Source organism: Mus musculus, chromosome 8, assembly GCF_000001635.26.
Source record: "Mus musculus strain C57BL/6J chromosome 8, GRCm38.p6 C57BL/6J".
In the NCBI taxonomy this organism is placed as follows: domain Eukaryota; kingdom Metazoa; phylum Chordata; class Mammalia; order Rodentia; family Muridae; genus Mus; species Mus musculus.
This window is the reverse complement of record NC_000074.6, coordinates 104,827,986-104,840,654: the sequence shown is the minus strand read 5'-3', so window position 1 is coordinate 104,840,654 and position 12,669 is coordinate 104,827,986. Positions and strand designations below refer to the sequence as shown.

The window sequence follows — 12,669 nt, the reverse complement described above, 5'->3', positions numbered from 1 at the left end:
TACTTCTGGCCATACACATAAATCCATGGTATACTTAATTTATTTGAGACAATTTTCTAATTCCTATAAACTGTATATAAACCTACTGCAATGTCCCCATCCAAGAGTTGGTGAGAAAATTGCTTTTCAAGTCTTCAATGCTTGAGAGGAGATGGATGACTTTTCTCACAGGTTTAGCTATAGGAGAAAGCTACTCGCCAAATCCAAGCCTTAGCAGCTGCCCTGATGCCAGCCCTATCTCTGCAGAAGGAACATGGAGGACATGCATGTCCCATCCCACCCAGGACCAGTCTAAGTCAACTCCAGTAAGGGTCTGTTTAATATTTGGTAATAAAAGATGTTGGTCCTGCTAATGCTTCAAGCCATGACAGCCCACCAAGCCATGCCCAGACTACTAGAAGCTTGGCCACTGAAAATCAGCATGCCCCCATGCAGGCTTGGAGTTTATGATGTTTTGGGAATAACATATGGAACTGATGAAGGCAATAGAGCTTGGGGAAAGCAGGTTTTCTGTTGTCTATTTTGAATATGAGAAAACATGACTTGCTGAATTTTTAAAAATTGTTTTCAATTATTTTTTATTAGATATTTTCTTCATTTACAATTCAAATGCTATCCCAAAAGTCTCTTATACTCTCCCCCCACCCTGCTCTCCATCCCACCCGCTCCTGCTTCCTGGCCCTGGTATACACTTGTATTGGGGCATATAATATTTGCAAGACCAAGGGCCTCTCCTCCCAATGATGGCTGGTTAGACCATCTTCTGTTACATATGCAGCTAGAGACACAAACTCAGGGGGTACCTGTTAGTTCATATTGTTGTTCCTCCTATAGGGTTACAGACCCCTTCAGCTCCTTGGGTACTTTCTCTAGCTCCTCCATTGGGGGCCATGTGTTCCATCCAATAGATGACTCTGAGCATTCACTTCTGTATTTGCCAGGCACTGGCATACCCTCACAAGAGTCAGCTATATCAAGGTTCTTTCAGCAAAATCTTGCTGGCATATGCAATTGTGTCTGTCTTTGGTGGTTGATTATGGTATGGATCCCTGGATGGGACAGTCTCTGCATGGTCTTTCCTTCCATCTCATCTCCTAACTTTGTCTCTGTAACTCCTTAGATGGGTATCTTTGTGCCCCATTCTAAGGAGGGATGAAGTATCCACACTTTGGTCTTCGTTCTTCTTGAGTTTCATGTGTTTTGCAAATTGTATCTTGGGTATTCTAAGTTTCTGGGCTAATATCCACTTATCAGTGAGTGCATATCATCTGAGTTCTTTTGTGATTGGGTTACCTCACTCAGGATGATACCCTCCATATCTATCCATTTGCCTAGGAATTTCATAAATCCATTGTTTTTAATAGCTGAGTAGTACTCCATTGTGTAAATGTACCACATTTTCTGTATCCATTCCTCTGTTGAGGGATATCTGGGTTCTTTCCAGCTTCTGGCTATTACAAATAAGGCTGCTATGAACATAGTGGAGCATGTGTCCTTATTACCAGTTGGAACATCTTCTGGGTATATATGCCCAGGAGAGGTATTGCTGGATCTTCTGGTAGTACTATGTCCAATTTTCTAAGGAACTTCCAGACTGATTTCCAGAGTGGTTGTACAAGCTTGCAATCCCACCAACAATGGAGGAGTGTCCCTTTTTCTCCACATGCTTGCCAGTATCTGCTGTCACATGAATTTTTGATAATATCCATTATGACTGGTGTGAGGTGGAATCTCAGGGTTGTTTTGATTTGCATGGCTTGCTGAAATTTTGATGCAGTCAATCTCTTGGGGCCAACAGTCCCTTAAGCATCCATTTCATTTGAAGAAGGTTCTGGAGTTGGAGAAAAGGAGAGGAAAGTTTGGGAGAAGATAATGGAAAGAAGGAAGCAAAGATGGAAGGAAGAAAAGATGAAAGGAAATAAAGAAGGAAAGAAGGAGGAGCCTAGTCTCAGTAAAGGGTTAAAGAAGATGGAGGCACTTTGGGGCTTACACATCCACAGTGTAATTTGAGAATTGATTGAATTTAATGAGAATTTGCCCAAAATAATAAGGAATACATAGAGAGTGTTTTTCACACAGGAAAGCTCAAAGACTGAGGTGACAAATGCTATGTAAGTGTTGGAACAAACAAAAATAAATAAATGGACTTTGTAACGCTATTGACTTTAAACCCCAAACACATTTCCTTATAAAGGGTACTAAAGCTCCGTGTGCTTGTCCTGAGAAGCCCTTAGCTCCTGGATCTTCTGGGACAGAGTCTTGGTCCAGAACTGCAGCCTTCTGGACTTCAGGGCTCGACCCACAGCAGGCTGGGTGTCCAGCTGCAGGTACTGCTCATCATGGTCCATCACAGGCCAGTAGGGTAGACCCTCGCTGTTGGGGTTCCTGTGGATATATCACACAGCAAAGAACAGTAAGATTACACTCATCCAAAGCCTAATCCTATGTTTTGGATCAGGGCAGTGGAACAAGTAGGACATTGGTTAAGGGGTCTGATGTGACTTTTGTCCTGATAAGTGCATGCAAGTGTCACTCATGAGGTTCTGCTTCATTGGGGAGACTGGCTGACCTGCTTTGTGTTACCTCTAAGAGGTGAGATCTAAGGAACAGTAGCATAGCATTATAGCCCCACCAGCTTTGTCACTTTGAGATGACCAGTGTCTGACACCTACAAAGTATCTGTATAAATGTGCTATTTTGTAGGAAAGACTCTGTCATGCAATGAAAGATCCATGCATGCTTGAAGACCATCATCCAATAGGGAGCCCTAGATAGGGACCCACAATGTAAGGTTGAGGGGCGTGTTCTCACCCATGTCGTGCGAAGTTGGCCCAGTACTTCATCATCCTCCTGCTCAGCAGCTTCTCCCCCTCAGTGAAGTCAACTGGAGTCATGAGGAAGACAAAGTCAATGCCACCTCATGCAACTGTCAACTCATTCTTCACATGCCCCATCCCAGCTCCCAAACTGTTGGCTTTTGTTGCCTCCCTTCTTCATTATTCAGAACCCAAGATCCATGCAAGTTTCTAATTCAATTCCTGCCCCGATATGCTGTCAGCTCCTCTATCACAGGCTAGACTGGGAAGGGTGCAGATTCCAAGCTGGGCATGGTTTGGGGAAAATAATATGGTACACATTTGATTTTCTCCACTCCCAGAACTTAGGTTTCCTCAACGGCCTGAGAGCTGAGGAGTCCCCTACAAAGTCATCTGGGACCTCATTCAGTTCAAAAAGAAAAGAAGACTCACGTTTCATGTCCCAGAAGAAGTACCCAAAGACAAAAGGAATCTCATCAGCATGGTCAGCCTTCACGTGGGTTGGTCTGACATCCTTGAGAGAGGCGATCTGATGTTGGAACTCATAAAAGTAGACAGAAGCATGGGAACCTGGAGGAGGCACAAAGAGTGACATAGTGGTCCCTCACCTGAATTTTTTTTCTGACACATATTTGGTGACAAGATATCTTGATTAAAAAAAATTACCCTGAATCATAGAAGTTAAATGGAGAGTTAGCCTCCAGGCTGAGGAATAGCTGTGAAAAAGCCCTTGGCTAATCAGTGCCCATGGCCTTCCCAGCTGAGTGTTTTTGTTAAGTCAATGGAGTATCAGCAACCCATTTTCTTCTCTCTACCCAGATTTCATTCTCTTAATCTGGACATGAGGAGGCCTGGACACCACACCACTCCACAGTGCTCACCCAGGACCTGTCTCCACTAAGCCTTGTCACAGATATACTCACGCTGAAAATATGCTACTTGAAGTGCAGGGATCACAAACATGAAGTCTTCCATCATCTCTGTGAACTGTATTTGGAGGGTCTGGGCATCCTCAGTGTCCCCCATGTACTCTTCCATTAGCAGGTCACTACACTCAGGAGGCAGCATCTACACCAAGTTGGCATATTGTAGGTTAGGTGACAGTAGCCGTTGGTGTTGGGAGAATGGGGCCTGGGATGATATAGGTATAGGCAAAAAGGTTCACGATCTGAGGTAACCACATACCAAATCATACATACATATGATTTTTATTAATAGGGATGCTGGCAGAGGAGATATGAGAGATCTGAATATTAGGACAGAATGAGAGCTATTTTACCAGTTGTGCTGTTGTATTCTTCAAAACAGCCTGCAGGTTCTCTCTGGTTATTTCCTTTATTGTTTGAGCAGAGCCCATGACCTAGGAGGCAGAAGACAGTATTGAGTGTGGGGTCTGATGGACTTGGATTAAAGATGTATTGAGTTTCCTTGAACACATCTACTTAGCATATGAGTGTCCAGGCTCCCAGAGAATTGGAACTCTGCCTTACCACAGGAATGGTCCAACCAAACTCATCGTTGTTGACACCAATGATGCTGGGGACAGGGTGAAAATCCTCAGATGCCAACAACTCTTTGGGATGCCTGGGGAAGAACTCTCCATCCACCACAGCAGGGATCATCTGGACAAGCTGAGCAGCATTAGAAGTCAATGCTGAAGGTTAGTGAAATAAATATTCTCATGTCCATTGAGTCACTTCTGCCTCTTTCTCATTTCTCACTAGTTTCAGGATGATCTGCTCACCCTGGGGGAGAATCTACACTTAGATTAGCCTATCTTGTATTCATTTTACACACAGAACTGAAAGAACACAAAGGCATAAAGATGAGCTATTTGGTTCAGAATCCCACATCATGTACAGCAGGTTCTCCCAGACACACAATTCTCCCAACCTTGTTAATAGCCAGAATCTCTGCTTCACTTTTGCCTCTCAGACAGCGCACCAGGGCCTCTGAGTCCATGGCCTCACATCCAGAGAGCTTGGCCACCGTCTGCAAAGGGAACAAGCATGGAAAAGAGTTCTCATTTCCATGTCCATGCTGTTGAGCCTAATTCCCACACTGTAGCATGTGCTGTGTGGATTGGAATGAATACATATTGTCCCCATTGTTCTATTGTTCAAAAATGACAGCCAGCAAGCAGGACTCTTTCTACCTGCATATCTGTTCTTTTTGTTCAGGGTAGTTTTGTTTTCTCCTTCTATCTTTTTGTGTTTAAAAGATGAGGGAAACTATAACAGTTTAAGGTTTCTATATTAAGGATAGAGGGGAATGTATAAGTCTATATTGCTCCCTTTATTTAACAGAGTGGTTTTCTTTTTCTTTCTTTCTTTTTTTTAACCTGGAACCTCATCTGGTCTATGCACATTCAGGAATTCTTGTTTATCTACCTCCGACCTGACCTGAGTAACATGAGAATTGCAGATACATGTTACTGTCTCCAGCCGTTTATGTGTTCTCGGGATTTGAACTTATGTGCTCAGGCTTGCACTCAAAGCACTTTTCAAAACCAGTGAACTGGGTCCCAAGTATATGCATACTTATTTTTTACCAGTGATAGAAGCTGCAAGGAGCAGTTTGCTTGTCTGCTAACATACTTATTTGTATGAAGTAGAAGTGAGTACATGCTCACCCCATTTTTATCACAAATTATTTTAAAGTAGTGATTTTCCCCCATGGCCCTGGCTTTTGCCACTAGCCACAGAATCAGAGTACCAGAGTATAAAAGCTGAGGCAGCAGGGCTGAGAGCACTTACAGTGGAGACCATCTCAGAGGTGTCAGTGATAAGGTAAGGAAGCAGGGCCACCCCACTCTCCATGATGGCTCCATGGAAGAGTCCTTTGGACATGGGGGACACAACATGGGAAGACACACTTGTGCCACCTGCAGACTCGCCAAAAATAGTGACCCGGTCAGGTTTGCCTCCAAAGTGGGCAATGTTCTGCTGGATCCAGCGTAGGGCAGCCACTTGATCCAGGAATCCCCAGTTGCCTCTGGCATGCTGGTCTCCAGTGCTGAGAAGTGGAAGGGACATGTATCAAAGGGGTGTCACAATTCTAGTCAGCTACCTTTGCCCTGTCATTGCCTTACCTAAAAAAGCCCAGGACACCCAGACGATACTGGATAGTGACCACCACCAAGTCCTCAATGGCTGCCAATAGAGATCCATCGTACATGGAAGCCATGCCTGCAACCAGTCCACCTCCGTGAATCCATACCATCACCTAGAGAAGTCAAGAGAGATGCCAGGAAGCTCCCAGCCTTTCCAAGCTCTCTGATCTGCTTACTAGAATATCAACTCCTGGGACTCTGTACAGCTACAGACATGTGTAAAAATTCTCAGGACTTCAGGGCTTTGGCCACTACCAGGGACATCTAGTAGCTGCTCAGTGTTCTTCTATTCTTGACCCTGACTGTGCATTGTACTTTGAATTAATCCTCTATATATAGAGTAATCTCGTCATTACTCAGGCTCTTCATAGTCGAACCAAGAGGGGTTGTCTCCATGGATACAGATTAGAGGTTAAAAGGATCATCAAACCTCATTGTCAAAACAGACCATCCAAAAGGATAAATGTGGGTGACCTCAATGCTTGATCCCCTAAGTGTTCTGCAAAGAGCTAGTTGTAGAATGAGTTCTGGTTTTATTAAGGAGTTGGAGCCTTTGATGGCTTGGTGCTCGCGTGCTGTGTCCCATACCCAGGTATCAGCTGCATCATGTGGCTGAGATGGCCTTTTTTGACCCAAGTAATTACCTTACTTTCATCAGGTTCCATCCTGTAAAGGAACTCAGGTTGCTTTTGTCCCTTCTAATCTTTTTGAAAAAAATAAAAGCCCTCTCCCCAAGATGACCATAGCCTGACACTCACAGGCAGGTTAGAGCCCTCATGGGCATGGGCTGGTGTGTAGATGTTGAGATATAGGCAGTCCTCGGACGTAGAGACAGGTGGCAGCTTCAATTTTATCTCCTTCATTACACCCAGATTTTGCAGACACCTGATGAAAAGAACAATCAAATATTCTAGTAGGTGTTCAAAACCAAATGTGAATCTGGATTTTTTTTCCAACCACTTTAAGCTGCTCCCTGTGAGAGCTGGGTGGAGCCAGATTTTTAAGGAGACCTCCAGTATGTTAGGGTCTTGATGTCTTTATTTCTGAGACTTGGATAGAAAGACTGTGGGTGTCTCCATGAAAATGATTGGCTGTCTGTAGTGACATTCATGAAGTTATATAAGAAAATCTAGCTATGTATGCATTATCAGACACACAAGAATTTTCTAGTCTCTGTTCCTGGGCGTGGCTATGATGTGAGCAGCTCCTGTAGTTTTGATTCTCTGTGTTTACCAAATGATGAATTGTAATCTGGAGCCTCTAATAGTAGCTTTTGCCCCTAAGTTGCTTTCTTTGGCTACTTTAGTACAGCAACAGAAAACAAACTAAGATCCCAGTATTTGTTATTGGGCTCACACAGCTACTAGAGGGTTCAAAAGACAATGCCACACTAAAGGGTAGTGAGTAATCCTTGATCATATGTGCAGACTCTCAGGGAACTTCTCTTGTCTGCAGTGTCTCTAGAGGGAATTAATTACATATACTTATTCCTTGGTCAATGGCACATGGCCCTATAGGTTGTCACAGTGACCATGAGAGTAGGATTAGCAAGTATTGATCACTCTTGTGTTCCGCAGGAACCTGAAGTGTATTCTCCTGGAGTCAGGAGCTCTGATGCCTAATAGGTGACATTTACTCATGCCTGGATATACTTCCTGTTGTGGAAGAAAGCACTGTCCTTAATCTAAATCTGTTAGCACTTTATCTTTGTTCCCCTCCATAATATCTACATGTAACTCCCTCTGAGTGCCAAGTTTTTACCCAGGAGCCTGGCCCAGTTGTTCTATTCAACATTAACACATCACTAGGAAAATGCATGGTGCACTCATCCACAAAGAGAGAAAACTGTTGTGTAGCTGAGATGAAGGAAACACTTCAGCATGGCTCAGAACACAGTCTCCCCCAGTGCTTAAAACCCTCTGGGTCCAAAACTTACATGGCTGGATGTGCAGTTCCATCTCTCACACCACTCCATGGCTCAGGGGCCTCAGGAGGTGCAAAGCGCAGTGGTCCTACAGGAGGCTTGGCGAAGGGGATTCCCAGGAAGGTGTGGACACCAGCTTTAGTGTCCTTCACGTGGACAAGGCTGCCTCGGACCTGTCCTGTATGTGTGTTTCTGATGGGGCTGGCCTCTGGTGAGTCCTGACCTGGTGGAGAGATTCTATCAGGGTTATGTATCTGCAACCATCTGCCAGCAGATTGTGAGATTCCCATTTCATTGATACAAGGGCACAGAGGAAGGGAACCCAGCCCCCTACCCCCACAGTTTAGTTTTGGGGTAGGAGTGTAGGAGTGTCCCTGTCAGTCAGCGACAGGAGTCTTTCCTGGTTCATTTTCTAAGGATTTCCCACCATTTCTCTAGCTAAAGAAGTCACACACTCAGTGCCATTTGGCCACATGAATTTATGATTATTATCATTCTTGCTCAAATGTTTATAGTAGTTACAGTCATAGCCATACTCCAAGGAGAGAAAACTATCTTCTTACTTCCCCTGAATTCTCATCTGCTCTCTCAAATCTCTTTACACTGAAGTGTCTCTTCAGTATAGAGTGATATTAGATGTCTCTGACCCTCTGAGTGTTAGTGGGGCCACAAGATGTGTGTGCTTTTGCCTGGGTATTGGTAGGCATGTGCCTCATATTTTTATCTATTGCACCAGTCCTCAAGCTGTGAGACATGACCATTGGAAAACACATATTTCTCATGCTCTTAGGAACTGAGAAACTGCTCAAGAGCAACATTAAGTTAGAAGGTAGCAGTAAAAATAATTTTATGGTTGGGTGTTTCTTATACCAGTCAATATATTGGTTTTTCCTATGGTCATAATCTATAGTTTGAGAATGTCTGATCTATGACATGTTTTTGACCAGTTCCCTCCATGCCCCCCATGCTTTCCCTCCCACAAGCTCAGTTCTGACATGCAGAACTTGGCAGGTCTGACTGCAATCATTGCCCCATGCCTGTTTAGTGAGCCTCACCCTGCACATGGCCGAGGAGAAGCAGGAGTCCAAAGAGGAGAACATCCAGCCAGTTATGCATTTGGCTCCGTGGCATGGCCGGCTCTCAGGCTCTGAGTTTGTGCTGCTAGGAGGACCACGTTTCACAAACAGGAAGCAGACTGTGTGAGTCCTGCCCAGGCAGGAATTTAAACAAAGAGGATATAGGTGGAGATCTTGTTGTGACCGGTCAAAGTTGTTGGAGAAGTTATTAGTTAACAAGTGACAGGAGCCAATGGCCTGGAATAGTCACTTCTGCTAATTCTTTTCTCTCTGTGGCCTCCTGGAAAGGCACAGAATGAATTCTGGAGCTCAACTGGGATACCAGGAACTCTATCCCAGTGTTTGGCCAGAAAGCTGTAATGGGATAAATCAGAGTGCTTCTGTGAGAAGGGCACACAGTCAAGATGTCACAGGAGAATCAGGCAAGTGCAGGAGCTCTGAGTGTGAGCTCATTCTCAAGCCTCCCCTGGCCTTTGAAGATTCAGCTTATTGAGCCCGTTTCCATGGTCCTTGGCCCCTGCAATCATCTTAGGATCTGCATGGACCCTCTTCCCTTTAGGACACATTTGTTTCAACAAAACACACTGACATTCTGGTGGTTTTAGAGTCCACAGTCCCTATGCACTCTGCTATAATGATGTGTCTCCTCTAGTGATCAGCTTCTGACCAGATCAACTTCACAGTCACTCATCCATTTAACCAATAATTTTAATTGTTTGCATTTACTGTGCTCATGGATATGTGTGTGCAGTTGCTGCCGGGCTATGGGTCATATAAGGAGGTGAAAGGAGAATGTGTGCCAAGTGCATCTTCTCCTTCCACTGGTAAATCTCAAGATGGAACTTAGGTCATCAGCATTGAAGGAACGTTCTCTTATAACACACTGATTACTCTCACTCTTAATCACATGACCAGTATTTAATGGGACCTTAATATCTCTAACATTATGGTCAATCTAAATTACAAAGAACCCCTACAGGATATATCAAAGAATGAAGGATCCGGAGCCCATATCCAGTCCAGCCTGACTCTCTAGAGGAAGTTTTGTGGGGATCAGTGCCAGACAGCCTTTAGTGCATGTGAGAATTTGCCTTGGCTCCAAATTATGATTACTGTCTTTATTATCTAAATAATAATCCAGAACTTTACAGCATGGCACTACAAAACTTCCTTGTGTCTCTCTGGCTGCTTCCCTGGCAAAACCCAGCTCAGTTTTTCTGCCTCCTCTAATTTTACCTCTCCAATGCACTCTTGTCCTGTCTGTCATCTAAGCCTTTCTTGGTAGCTGTTCTCTCTACACCAAGTTCCCTGAAAAAAGAATTGCTAGACCATGAGGGCTGAGAAGTTCCTGGTTCCTCCAATCTTGGGATGGAGAAGCCAGATCCCAATGGATGCTGTGCATCCCTGTGCTTCTTAATCCCAGACATTTCTGTAGCTCAGCTTGGGAAATCCCTGTGTGCTCTGCTCCTCAATGCGCCATCAGTCAGAGGCGTGGCATGTCCAAACCCCAGAAATACTGAGGCTAGCAGTAGGATCCTTCCCCACTGCCTGTGGTCTGGGTTTCCAGGCACACATAGCTCTGTGTGTACTTTTGCCTCCCTGCTCCCAGGAGGTCACTTAGCCTGGCAGCACCTGGAATTCCTCCTTATGCAGATGAGGCATCCTGAGTGCATTGGCCCCAGCCAATGATGTACACTCACCTTCAATGTCTCTACCTACTCCCACAGTGGTTTAAGTAGACTTTGTTCTCCCCCCCCCGTCCCCACCCCCAATTAACTAGGTGTCTTTTTCATGGTTCCAGCTGCATACATAGCAGAGGATGGCCTTGTCTGGCTCAAAGGGAGGGGAGGCCCTTGGTCCTATGAAGGCTTGATGCTCCAGCATAGGGGAATGCTAGGGCTGTGAGGCAAGAGTGGGTGGATGTGTGGGTCAGTGGGAGAGCACCCTCATGGAGATAGGGGAGGAGTGGGATGGAGGGTTTTCAGAGAGGAAAATGGGAAGGGGGATACCAGTTGAAATGTAAATAAACAAAATAACTAATATATATTTTTTATTCCTAGCTGTTTCACTGAAGCTGTTTCCTGAGAACATTCTAGTCACATTCACATCTGCCTGAGGTCTGTTCTGTTCTTGGCTGTTCTCACCTGGCTTCCCCTGTCAGGATCCACACTTGTCGATGGCAGCTAGCACACTGAGACAGACAGGAATGTGGAACCTAAATAGAAGCTGGCTATGCTATGTGGATCATGAAGACCACAAGTATGCACAGAAGGAAGGTGAGCTATCCCAGCCAGGGTACATTGACACCCCAACACACACACACACACACACACACACACACACACACACACACACACACACTCATCTTTTTTCCTGTCACAAGGGCTTATAGTCTTTTTTTCTTTCTGTCTCTTACTTTGGGTTGGCACTATAATGAGGGACTAGGTACAATGATGGGACAAGTGACATCTTCTGACCACAGATACTCCTTGGTATTGGTACAATCCCCCCAGCCCTCTTCCCAGACCCCCCTCAGCCAACTTGGGTGTTGACTATAACCCTTTACATTTTTCTCTCCTTGAAAGGAACCCAGGAATGTAATGACCAGTCAAAATCCCTTAGGGTGGTCACCAGATTCTCTGAAATGTGCAGGTAGGCTTATGTCTAAGACTTTGGGGAACACCCTGTGGAGCTACACGCCCCACTGGAAACATTCATCTCCAACTTTGACATTTCCAAACCATTTCTATCATGGGAAATTCATCATCACTTTAAAAGGAGTCTCAAATGACGGGGCTGCTCAAGACCCATGGCATAACACTTACTCAGAAGGAAGCCAATTCCTTTTGGGAAGGGGTCCTTGAGGCAGCTACCTTGATGGTGGTAGGTGATCCTTATGACTCTGATACATGAACTTGAGTCATTTATCTTACCAACTGCCAAGGGAACCAGAAAGGAAAGCCCCCTCCTCCTCCATTTTCTGCCCATTATAGCTGCTCTCTACCAATATATGATTCCCTCTAAGCTGGGGCCCACCAAAGATGCTTCATCTTCCCCATAAGATGAATTTGATGCTGAATGTCCTGAAAACCACCCCATCACAGATCTCGAAGTGCTAGAAAAGGCCATAGAGGAGATTCACAAAACAATTGCTTCCTCAGTCATGGGAGCATATTGTGGTCCCACCCAACTCACCCTGATCGCCCTTGCCTCCCTATATTGCACAGCATGGCACTTCTCCCTCAGCCACTTCTTCCACTACCTAGCTAGCAGCTCTGCCACCTCCGAGTCTATGCTGTGAGTCCAAAGATCCAGGCAATCCTGGTTAATATCCACACCACTCAGACTAAGCCTTCAAATTGGTCTTCTTATCAGGCTGGAGAAGTAAAAGAGCAATCAAGGATGATGGTATGCATGCCCCTTAGACTAATTCCCTTCTCCAAAGTCAAACCTTTAAATATGCCCCAGGATTGGTGAGATGTCTGTCATTCCTCTTTAGGCATCCTGTATTTTCTATAAATGGAAGGCTCTCTACAGAGATAAAAATGCCTCCAGTAGGTCAGGTGGAAATGACTGTCATAGGCCATGACTTAGGTAATAAAGAAGGTAAAGAAATTCCAACTGTGATGGACCCATAGGTTGAATTAGTCTATTCACCGCTCTTAAAACTCTTAACATCCTGCATTTCTCTGATCTCTCTCTCTCTCTCTCTCTCTCTCTCTCTCTCTCTCTCTCTCATAT

At 44.8% G+C, this 12,669-nt stretch overlaps 1 protein-coding gene across 2 annotated transcripts; it reads right to left on the bottom strand.

The window, feature by feature from the left end:
• Positions 1 to 561: 561 nt before the first annotated feature.
• Positions 562 to 12,161, bottom strand: Ces2b (carboxyesterase 2B). Of its 2 annotated transcripts, XM_006530885.1 has the most exons (13): positions 12,124 to 12,161; positions 8,908 to 9,058; positions 7,865 to 8,075; positions 6,687 to 6,813; positions 5,908 to 6,041; positions 5,573 to 5,831; positions 4,710 to 4,808; positions 4,307 to 4,447; positions 4,096 to 4,176; positions 3,740 to 3,884; positions 3,249 to 3,386; positions 2,812 to 2,884; positions 562 to 2,385 (listed from the first exon to the last, which is right to left on the bottom strand). In XM_006530885.1, exons 2-13 carry the CDS (start codon positions 8,981 to 8,983, stop codon positions 2,199 to 2,201), a joined length of 1,671 nt encoding a protein of 556 aa, XP_006530948.1. In that variant the 5' UTR covers positions 8,984 to 9,058; positions 12,124 to 12,161; the 3' UTR covers positions 562 to 2,198. The 2 variants fall into 2 exon arrangements, with proteins under 2 accessions (XP_006530948.1, NP_937814.1); NM_198171.3 differs by lacking the exon at positions 12,124 to 12,161 and having other exon boundaries at positions 8,908 to 9,049.
• Between the last annotated feature and the right edge of the window lie 508 nt (positions 12,162 to 12,669).

Bases quoted from the DNA above. Each gene is read 5' to 3' on its own strand.
- Ces2b (XM_006530885.1), bottom strand. From the start codon at position 8,983: ATGCCACGGAGCCAAATGCATAACTGGCTGGATGTTCTCCTCTTTGGA. The intron at 5,832-5,907 runs GTAAGGCAATGA...TCCACTTCTCAG, and splicing joins GGTGTCCTGGGCTTTTTTAG to CACTGGAGACCAGCATGCCA. The intron at 2,885-3,248 runs GTGAGTCTTCTT...TCATGACTCCAG, and splicing joins CTTCTTCTGGGACATGAAAC to TTGACTTCACTGAGGGGGAG.